At 42.6% G+C, this 11668-nt stretch overlaps 1 protein-coding gene across 12 annotated transcripts in view; it reads right to left on the bottom strand.

Annotated features, from left to right (window-relative positions):
• Positions 1-11423, bottom strand: part of FAM184A (family with sequence similarity 184 member A) — a 99557-nt gene extending 88134 nt beyond the window's left edge. For 7 of the 12 annotated variants that reach the window (XM_019740985.2, XM_074333502.1, XM_074333503.1 and 4 more), the window contains exon 1: positions 10779-11423. In XM_019740985.2, the coding sequence (XP_019596544.1) occupies positions 10779-10946 (168 nt within the window). In that variant the 5' untranslated portion in view covers positions 10947-11423. The remainder of the gene's footprint in view (positions 1-10778) is intronic. The other 5 variants (XM_019740990.2, XM_019740989.2, XM_019740987.2 and 2 more) reach the window with 2 other exon arrangements.
• Between the last annotated feature and the right edge of the window lie 245 nt (positions 11424-11668).

Consider the following 11668-nt stretch of genomic DNA (forward strand, 5'->3'; position numbering starts at 1 on the left):
ACAGCACACAACTGCCTGAGGCTGAGTTAGATGACACAGATGCCTGCATCTGGAGCCAGAAGTACCTACATCCTCAGAACCCCATTTCTGCCCCTCACAACCAAAGACATGAATTCTTTTCCAACAGAAGCCATACTTTATGTTGTGCCTCTCTCATCGTGGGATCTGGAATTGATGTGGGCATTCACATAGATGCCCCATGCTGCCCTCTACAAAAGGCAACATGGCAGTCACACAAACCGAGGTTCAAATCCCAGCTCTTCTGGCAGCATGTCCTTGAGCAAGTGACTTAACCTCTAATACTCAGCTTCCTCATGAGTGTCAACCTTATGGAGCTACGGTAAGAATCAAAGATCGTAAGAAACTGCATATAATGACTGCTTAAAAATGGTATTTACTGTTATTATTCCAAATCATTATTCTTTCCCCATAATGAAAAATGCCTCTGGCTTTATGACTCATCCTATTAATTAGCTTTATCACTCGACCTGCCTCACATAGTAATAAACCAGTCACTGCCCACCTCCAGTGTAGATTTAGGTGGGACTCACAAACTTCCCTCCTGTCCCAACCCTGCTATTATCTTCGGACATTTCAAAATGCTTGACGAATCCACAAGAGCAGACTGACAGTTCTTTGGGATGCCTAACTCTAATAACCTTCACTCCCCTATAAACATTCTCAAGACTGCATCCTGGATCGTTATAACTTACTCCACCTCAAAGGTCTTAATATAGCCCCTCTCACGCTCAACTCCTTGCCATCGCCCAGCAACCTCTGGGCGTTCTCTGCACACCAATGGTCCTCCCAACTCCTACATTTTCCTTCATCTATTAGTTCCATCCTAGCCTCACTTCCTTCCCTATAGCACATAACTGATAGTACATTAACCAAACAACTCTCCATCAAAGCAGTTTAACTCTCTTAAACCCCAGTTCTTCTGTTATACCAGTCAAGCAAAACTCAGACTCTGGATTAATCCTTTACTAACCTGCCGTCTCTCCTACACTGGGAAAACAATGGCCCTCTCCACAGGCCTGCATAGAACTTTGCAGAAAACTGTGAGGCATTCAAATCGATACCAAATGTCACATTTATTTTTTTCTTGGGACAACCAGACATCTCGCTGATCCTTTTACTTGTCTCTCTATGCTCAGCTATTTTCTCTTCCTTTCCCCAGAAATTATTTTAAATGTTTTCTACTCTGCTTAAGTCCTCAACCACTCATGATTTTAATCACCACCTGTATGCTAACAACTCTAAATTTTTTATTTCTAGTATGGATCTCTCCTTTGGCTTAAGATACATATCCAAATGTCTGCTAAATATTTCTACCAAAGTATACATGGTCATCGCAAATTCTCTGAACTCTCTGTATCTCTCCCGCCAATTCTGCTTCTCTCTTGGGGTAACCAGCCTCTAAAATGGCCCCCAATGAGCTCTGTCTCCTGATACTCTAATCGTTGTGCAGTCATCTCCTCCATTATGGGTCCTCTGTGTAACCAACAGAATATAGCAAAGGTGACGGTACGTCACTCTGAGATTATCATGAAAAGGCTCTGACTTCCATTTTGGTCTCTCTCTCCCCGACCCCCTTGGATCACGTTCTAAGGAGAGGCCCACGTGGGGAAGACTAGTCTCCTACTAACATCCACATGAGTGAACGCAGAAGTGGAACCTCCAGCCCCAGGCAAATCTTCAGCTCGATGGCAATCTCATGAGAAGCCCAGAGCCAGAACCACCCCGCAAGTGGACTCCTGAACCTCAGGAACTGTGTGAGATAGTAAATGTTCGCTGTTTTAAGCTGCTAAATTTAGGGACAATTTGTTACACAGTAAAGGAAGTCAGGATAAGAAATATAAGACTAATTATATGCCAAAGACAGTCGATATTTGAACAAATATAGTTTCTTTTTTAAGTTTTCTTTATGTTGCATAAAGTTAATACAGAAACTTCCAACCAAATGTGCTGCAGCCTCAGAGAGTATAGACTTCTAGTTATCTTTAGGTACCTAGACAAAGGCTTTTAACAAATCCAACTCCCACACTGACAGTGTGTGCTGGGAAGGAAGTAACTGAAAATATATTTTAAGCTCTACACACACACACACACACACGCACACACAACTTTATTTTAACTAAATTAAAATAAATCAACATTATATTTTTAAAGGTTTCACTCCACCCAATAGAATAATTTGTACATTTTATTCCTTTCTTTGACCTGGAGCAATGTGGTCAATTCAAGATTAGATTATAAAGATTACAAACACAGAGAGAATCTGACTGTAATTTTATCTCATGCTTATGATTGTAGGTAACTGGCAACTTTGACAAAGGATGAGTATTACTGCCCCCACTGTCCCTTCCACTCCTCTCCCCTGAGGGTGTTTAGGGAGATGGGAAGAGTCAAAGTCACAATCATGTGAGGGTGTTTAGGGTGGAAATAAGAGTCCTACTCACACCGGCCCATGACAAACTAGAGCAGGAACTAAGTAAACAGCAGATGCAAAGTTTTGCCTCCATTTTTAGATACAGTGGACCCTTATTATTTGTGAATTCACATTTCCAAATTCACCTACTTGCTAAAATTTATATGTAACCTTCAAAATCTAATACTCAGGCGTGAGTTATAGTGCGGTTGGCCGTAAGTTCACTGTTAATTAATAAAAAAGATGTATTAAATAAAATGTCTTTAAATTGAAATACACCTCAAACAAGGTTACATATTGATTGCTTGAAAATGTGACCAGAGGGTGTCAGCAATGTAACCCTGTACTTCCCCTAGAACCTGACTTGACAGTACATAACTGCCTCAAATAATGAAAATCAACTGTTATTTCATATTTGCTGCTCAAACTTTACTTTTGATAGCTGTGGTCCTTAATAATGTAGAACAGATCTCCATCGGAAGGGAAAACACACATCAAGACATACTTAATTGTTAGACTACGTCAGCAGAGGCTGAACCAAGGGAGAGGGGTCTAGGGAATGGGTAGAAATTAAAATTTATCGACCTCCTCTCCTACACAAATTATTTAATCTTTACAATAATTCTGAGATATGTTTTGTTATTCTCATTTTATAGATGAGGAAACTGAGCTCTGAGAGGTTAAAATGCTTACTAAAGGTCACACGCTAGTAACTGGGGAAACTGAAATTCAAACCGGAGTGTGTGGGATCCACTGAGCCACACCTCTGGCCTGAGCAATGGGCACTCTGCTCTCCCACGGGGACATATAGCCCTGGGTGTGTGTCTCTCTGTCTGCCCATGAAAGACTGAAACCTGACACAGACCCATTAACTCCAGAATTCAGAAGACTGGAATTTACCTTAACCCCCACCTACACCCGGGCAGAGATGTTACAGAGAAGGTTGTCAACATTATTCTTTCAATTATTCTTAAAAACCATATTAAAGAATTTGGAAGGCACTAGCATAGTTTATCTAAGACAATCAGGTATATAAATTCTACCCAAAACAAACCAAACAGGAAAAGTTGCCCATAATTCAACATTTAAAATTCGTCATATTAAATTAATCCATTGATTAAAATGTTCACCTACTTGATTCTGGTCACATTTTCACAAAAGTCAATTGGAAAAAAATGAGAAAAATATATAGTCTAAAAATGGCACAGTAAATGAATAGTGCGAATTATCAGTGCCTAGCACAGTATCTATCTTTCATGCACTAGGCAGTCAACAAAAGTTTACCAACCATATGGATCTATATCTGTATCTACCAACCACATGTACTCTATTTTAGTTATATTTCAGTACATCTTCTTTAGTTACTGAGTAGACCATTATATAAAACACACACACATGCCTTCCTATCAAAATTACACATACTCCGTATATGTAGTGTTTCACTGGCATTCTTATTCTAAGAATAAGAATAGAATACTATTTAGTGTTTTGGTTATGAAATATTTTTTGAAAGAAACGAGATTCTGTCAGGACTGTGCTTAAAGAAAATCAGATGAAAAATGCAAATACCTGTGAACCTACAGATACACATTCAGTAGAATCAACAAAATCTTCTCAGTCATAAAGTGCAATGTCTAGAATATATAAATATTCAAACTTTGCACTTCATTTTATAAGAGAGACATGGCAAACAAAAAAGTAACCAAAATTCCTCAGAAACAGAAGTTTAGCCTTTGCCGTAGGATTAGCATACATGTGGCCTTATCTCCTCTCCATTAATGATGATGGGAAATTACAAATTTACCAAAACCACAGTTACAGACTGTGCAACCTATTAGAAGTCCAGAGGTTCTGCAGTATATGGCAGAGGCACACTGGTTTCATTCTCATCAAAAGTCTGTGATTGATACGGTAAGTAAAAAACATGGTTCCAACACGAGAAAAAACCACCAACAATTCTGTGGCCTCTTAGGAACTGAACGAGTAATACTAATTAGAAAGAAGGCTGACACAGGGCAAAGAGACCTGCTATGACAGCTGCCCCTCTCCTGCACCAATCCAGAGACCTGGGTTCCTGTTCAGGTTCTGCCAGCGACAAGCAGTGTCATCTTCAAATGACTTTGGGCCCTCAACCTGCACACCTATAAAATGAAAGGGTTAGGATCTTTAGCTCTAAAGGCAGCACCCCGGCGCCCCCCCCCCTTTTTTTTTGGACAATTGATAAATAGTATATCATGCCTTTGTGCCCAATAGTAAAATATAAAAAATTAATTCAAACCACTCAACTCTGACTAAAAGATTACATCTAAGCTACTACATAATAGAATGGCAAAGCCACAATATAATAAAGGAGGGGAAAAAAGATGTTGCATTTAGCATACGCTCAGCTGAAACAACCCAAGTCATAACCAAAAATGAATATTATTATGAAACAGTATCTAGGTCATTCAAACAAACCAACCAGTGAAAAATCAATTGTATTTAATGTACAGAAAACAGGATTGTTTGAAAATTTCACTGGTTTTGGTATTATATAAACACATTCTGGACTGGGATATATAGTAAAAGCAGAGTTAGTATTAAATGATTGATTTGAGACATTATCATTTGCTAAGAATCTGCTATATCAGTTACCTACATTTTGAAATGACAAATAATATTTGTATTTTAGACAGAGTGCTTCATATTTTTATTTTTACATGAAAAATATAAGTATATAATGAGATGATATAACTTTTTGAAGCAGTTTAAGGGGAAACCAATAACATTTAAACATTTAAGAGAAATTGAAGTCAGATGAAATGATCTAGCATTAACCCGGAAGAGTAACAGACACAATTCCTCAGAATTGTTTACTACTGACTTTCCCTACTGTGTAACAAAATTAGTCGGTACAGCATCAGCATCACCACCATCACCAACACCACCACCGCCACCATCATCTTCAATAAATATTTACTAAGCTTTTACACTATGTGCAAAGCATTCATACTAAGGTTACACGAAATACAAGACACAGTCTCTACAGCTGAGGAGCTTACAATCAAATAAAAAGGACAAGGTACATTTATAAACACAATAAACAGTATTTTTCAAATTTGTATTATTAAGTATCAAAGAAGTACAGACAATAAATACTATAGTAATTCAGAGTAAGGCAAACCCCAAAAGGCCCAGGTTGGTCACAGCAGCTTTCCGGAGGGACAGAAAAAGAGGAGGAACACTCGATGCTAAGCACAGAAAACATAAACTACTTCCTGCTCTTTGGAGCCTTATACTCCACCTTACACTAGTGCTGTCAGTGATAAGCGGACTGATCTATATTAAAAGTGCAGTCAACTAAAGAGACATTGGATGAACAGTGAACATAACAGGATATTAAAAGGGAAGTTTCTATTGAGAACCAAAAATAATCAATCTTCCAAAATTTCCAAAGGAGGCAGGCTAAAGAGAGGAGTGTTGAGGTGTGTTACCTTCAACCCCCAACACCAATGAGAGAAGCTTCAAGATTACAGAGCGGAGGGTTAGAGAAGGGTTCCTTGGCGAGAGCTATGGGAACAAGAGCCCTTGCCTTCACAGGGGAGGGTGGAGGTGGATGCTCATTCCTCACCTAAAGCCTGGGGGAAAAGGCTTTAATGGGACCACTTGAAGAGCCTGATATTATCATGTCTCTCAGACGTTGAAGAACATAATTGAACTAGCACCTGATTCATACCTGGAAAATCTATTAAAGGATAAAAAGCTGGATAAAGAGGCATGTGAAGGCAGAAGAGAGCTGGCTGAATTGGAACCACTTCCAGAGTTTGCCCAGGCAAACCATGTGGGTGGGCCCTACGGGAGAGATAGAGAAAGCTGGTGTGGGGTCACCTAAGTCCATCCAGGAATGTTACCTGGAGCTTGAACAGACCTCTGCAAAATGAACATGAAGGTCCTGACAGATCCAAGAGGCTTAGAGGAGTAAGCAACCAGCCAGAATACAGATGCTTTCTCACGCTCAAGCAACCTGAGGAAGGAATCTCTAGTAACTGAGGTGGGAGGTTAGAGGAGACACATTTGCTGCTGCTCTTTTCTCTCCTCCCTTCTTCCTCGTCCAACTTGGGAGGAGTCAGAAACCAAGACTGGTGAGACAAAGCAGGAGTAGAAAAGCCAGGTCAGAAGAAAAAAGCCACTGATGCCCCCCTTCCCCAGTAACTGACTTTCCCCTTGCAATAGGCAGAGGCAGGGAGTGGCGTGGGGGAGGAACTTTACCCTTAATTCAGTTTGGTGTGGGGTTATTTGTTGGTACTGGACATTCTAATAATCGAGATCTTTGCAACTTAGTTACTAAAGGACAATTTGCATTATCTAAAAGTAACTAGAAAAGTCAAGTTGATCCACTGGCAGGGGATGAGCCAACCTCACAGAGTAAACTGAAAAGAACCGTAAGTGACAAAAATAAAGCTGTTTTATAATCACATCCCACAAGTCCTGCTTTTCTTTTTTTTTTTAAACATTTATTATTTATTTTTAAGTAACTTATTTAGCTAGTGCCCTATTGATAGAAATTTAGGTCATTTCTTTTTTTTTTTTTTTAATTGGGGAAGGGGAACAGGACTTTATTGGGGAACAGTGTGTATTTCCAGGACTTTTTTCCAAGTCAAGTTGTTGTCCTTTCAGTCTTAGTTGTGGAGGGCGCAGCTCAGCTCCAGGTCCAGTTGCCGTTGCTAGTTGCAGGGGGCGCTCCCACCATCCCTTAAGAGCAATCAAACCCGCAACCTTGTGGTTGAGAGGATGCGCTCCAACCAACTGAGCCATCTGGGAGCTCAGCGGCAGCTCAGCTCAAGGTGCTGTGTTCAATCTTAGTTGCAGGGGGCGCTGCCCACCAAGGGACTTGAGCAGTTGAACTGGCAACCTTGTGGTTGAGAGCCCACTGGCCCATGTGGGAATCAAACCTTTGGAGTGAAGAGTTAGGAGCACAGAGCTCCAACCGCCTGAGCTGCCTGAGCTGCCTGAGCCACCCGGCCGGCCCTTCAATCTAACGTGCTCTGAAGAGTCAACACAGTGGAGGGTAGAGAAGCACACAAAGGGGATCTTATAAAACAGAAGTCAACCTATCCAGCTTCTCTGCCTATGCTGAGATGGTTCAGTTATTAACAATTCCAGAAATGTGCCACAACGTGATTCAAGAATCTATTAGTAATTCTTAAAATTTGACATGAGCAACTTAAATATAAATGACTTGCTTTAAAAGGCAGACTGTGTCTTGCTATTGCTGTATTTCTAACACTTAGCAAAGTGCCTCTTACATAAAAGGTGGTTCCAGAGATGGCTGCTATGTTAGATTCTTAGGAAACAGAATTTGAACAAATACATCTGCAGCTGAGACTGCTTTTTAGTTAGGTAAAAATGTGTTGAGACCCACACTCTGAAAAATTATACTACAGATTACTTTCACCCTTATCCTTTCATAGCCTGCCAAATCTCTGAAAAATGCATGTTGTATTTTTCAATACTACTACAACAATACAGAATGTGAAAAATTTAAACTGTCTAATAGAAAACAAATTACTATACACATTTTTAAAGAGTTTAGCAGGAAAATCTCAAAACAGTCACATAATGCTATTAAATGCAGAGAGGAGTATTTTAAAAATATTCAGTATTTTACTAATATTTTGGTTGCTGGCTTACTATCTTAGAGAGTTATAGCATCAATCTTCTTTTAAAGACTAGAAAACAGAGGCTTAGAGTTGAGTGAACTGCCGGTGGTCATACTGCTAGCAAGTGGCACAGATGGAGTTTTAAGTCAAGACAGTGTGTCAGATTCCCAAGCCATGCTGACGATAATGCTAAAGAGATGAGCATACTGACTCATTCCAAAAGAAATAAAATCCTATTTAACGTTATCTTTATAATGTCTAACTTTGAAGTATAAGCAATTGTCAAGTTCCAAACCATAGTTCTGGTTAACATACCCATGCTGATATGGATTTATTAATAAACTCTTCATAAGTGAAAATTCTATATAGCAAATACCAGTCTAACAATTCATGTATTACTCATGATATCATTCTTATGATACAGTATTTACAATGTGGATGTGACTGTAAAATTTGACAGTTTCTAAAACGGTACATGAAGGAGGCAGGTCTTACTGTATACTTCAGAAATTGAAGAGGTAGTCCTATCTGATTGCTTCTTTCTCACACCTTATCTGAGTAATTAATAACTCTAGATATTTCAGTATGTCAGTGTTTTTTTCAACCTAGAATCATCCCCCCACCTTCACCCCAGGAACATCTGGCAATGTCTAAACAATGCTTATTGTCATGACTGTGTTTGTGGGCGGGGGTTGCTATTGGAACCTACTGGGTAGCACCAGAGACGCTGCATAGGACAGCCCCGCCCGTTCCCAACACTGAATTATCCAGTCCAGAATGTCAACAGTGCCAAGGTTGAGAAACTCTAGTATAAGGGATTAAATGTCTGAGGCACTTAGCAGAGCGAGTGGTGCAAGTGTTTAAAAACTGTAACCACAAACACTGAATCAGGAGTCCCCAGTTACACTCAGTAAAGATTAGGTGCAGCACTCAAGCTGTGACGCGAGCACTGGCCTGGGGACAGCCTCCCGCCTCATCAGATTTGAGGTAGGTAGTGGAAAGAGAGAAAGTGACAGCAACATCTATCAATACTCCCACTTAAACACTTGTGCTACATTATTTTTTTTTCTGATAAAAGAACAGGAAATTGAAAAGGCATAAGTGAAAAGAAAAGTAGTGTACTGGAGAGACGGGAAACTTCTTTTATAGAACTGTACACAGTTCCACTCCCAACTTATTGAAGGTTTTTATTAGTTAGAGCAGGGCTCTGCAGGATGATGTAAAATAAGAACAATGGATGCTGTGGACACACCGTAAGATCAGAATAAATAAATATCCATGTGCTTAATTATGGACATCAGTATTCTTAAGATCAAACACGATTTCTGGAACCCTAGCTTTTAGCTCCCAAATGTATAAATGTTTTGATGGTATAGTATCGTTCCTTCTTGTGACTTCCTTTCTCTGAATTTGGGGATCCGGTGTCACAAGAGGACACTATAAAAACTGGACACATAGCAACCTCCTAGACAGCACTGATATAAAACAAAAAGTCTACCTTTACAGAATGGTGCCTTGCTTTGCATGGTTGAGTACGTATACCCACCCTCTCCTTTGCTCTTCCATTTGATTCCTCATTCTTTAATCCTTTTATGTTATTTTTTTCTACCCTTAATCACATTTCTTCATCAAAATATTTTTACCCTCTTTTCATCCTTTTCACTCCCATTTCCTTCTTTTCCTCTCTTGAACTGTTTTCCTTTACTTTCTCAAAACTGCTAACTAGTAATGGAATTATATAATGAGAATTTTGTGATGAAAGAGTCAGACTTCAGAGGTTATCTAGTAATAAACCCCCATAATGTGCACCTCTCTTCAGCATACCAACAAGGGTCCTAAAAACTGGTTCGCTGATTGAGCTTAAAGCTGTAGGGTCTATCACCCCTACGAACTTTCAGAAACCACCAATCACTCTTCTCACGTAATGGATATTGAAAGATTGCTCCCAATATCTAAACAGGGCAATATAATCAATCTAAATTCCTCTTGCTTCATAGATATCAACTCTTTCTCATTATCAACATTTACTACTTGTAAACGCTTGCTATCCAAGTACCGTCCTAAACAACAGTTGGCCAAATTTGCAGGCTATTTGCTCTTTTAACTTCTGATAAATTGAAACATCTAACTGAGTGCAGACACTTGATTCATCTAAAAACCTTGTTTGACATTTTGTCATGATAAGGAATGACTCATTAAGTCCCCAAAACTGTCTCGCACGGTGTTTTACCCTCCTACATTGCTCAGATTTATTCTCCCTTTAACTACGTAACCTATAAAAAAAACTGATTAATTCCAAAGATTCCGGGTCACATTGGGTAAACACGGTACTGTACTTCATACAGTCCTGTAGTGTAATTCCTCGTGGAGCCTTGGCAGACGCGTGAAAGCAAAACTAATGAGACTGATTATTGTGGAATAAAGGAAATAGATCCTAAGTCGTTCTGTGCAGGCTTACCCCTAAAGGGCAGCCGGGTACAGGTCCCATAAACCCCGCCGTGCCGCTGAGCTGTCTAGTTTAAATGAACGTTGCCAGATTCCACCGAAGTTTGAACGGTTCTTGGAGGCAAGTCTCCAGTTGTTGCTTCCCTATTACAGCCCCCGTCAACTCGCCCCCGGCGCAGGGCGCGCAGCCTCCCAGCTGGACAGGTGAGCCCCGCGCGGCCCGCACCGAGTCGCCGCCGCACCCACCCCAAGCCCGCCCTTACCTTGGTGAGCTGGGCGATTTTCTTGCTCATTTTCAGGTGCAGGTCCTGGCTGTAGTCCAAGCCGTGTCCCGCCTGCTGCGCGGCGGCCGGCGAGGGCGTGAATTTGGTGGCTCCGGCCGCCGAGCCGCCGTAATAGTGCTGCTGCCAGCTCATGCCTGGGGTCGCCATCTTCCCAACAGACCCCGGCCAGGGCACCTGTCCCCGCGCTCGGGGACGGTCCGCGAGTCAACGGTGTCTGGGAGGCAAGAGCCGGGGCGGCCGCTTCCAGACCCGACACCCGGCGCCTTCCAGCCGCAGCGCAGGCACCCTCCCGCCCGCGATCCCCAGGTCAGCCCCGTCCAGGGACCCGGCGGCCCCTCCGGCCCGAAGCCGTGGCCGACACCGGCGCGGGACACACGCCCGGGGCCCGGCCCGCTGTCGCCCGCTTTTCAGCTCGCGCCCGGCGGAGGGGTCGCTGGCAGCGTGGCCCCACAGGTCCCACTCCCACCTGGTACCAGGGACCCAGCGAGACGGCCGCCGCGGGAGCTGCGGAGGGAGGAGGAGACGGGGCGGGCTGCTGCGGGGGTGGGCGGGGACACTGAGGAGGACGCGGGAGCGGCGGAACCACCGTTACCCGGGCGCGCGGTTCGCGGCCCGCGGGGCGCGCGGGGTTGGCGACGTCATTTCCCCGCAGCCAAGCCCCGCCCCGCGCCGCCGCCAACCCCACAGTCCCGCTATTCGTGCTGGAGCCTCGCGAAGGGCGCGCTGGGACTCCGCCGCCAGGTGTTGCCCCCTGCGGAGGGGGCTGCGGAGCCCGGCGGGTGGGTAAACCCCGTGTGCCGTGCGTGCAGCTCTAGGTAAAACATTCGGCCAGAGATGATGGGGTGGTGGTCACCTTCGCTTTGCAGAAG

Source organism: Rhinolophus sinicus, linkage group LG05 (genome assembly GCF_036562045.2).
Source record: "Rhinolophus sinicus isolate RSC01 linkage group LG05, ASM3656204v1, whole genome shotgun sequence".
NCBI lineage: Eukaryota > Metazoa > Chordata > Mammalia > Chiroptera > Rhinolophidae > Rhinolophus > Rhinolophus sinicus.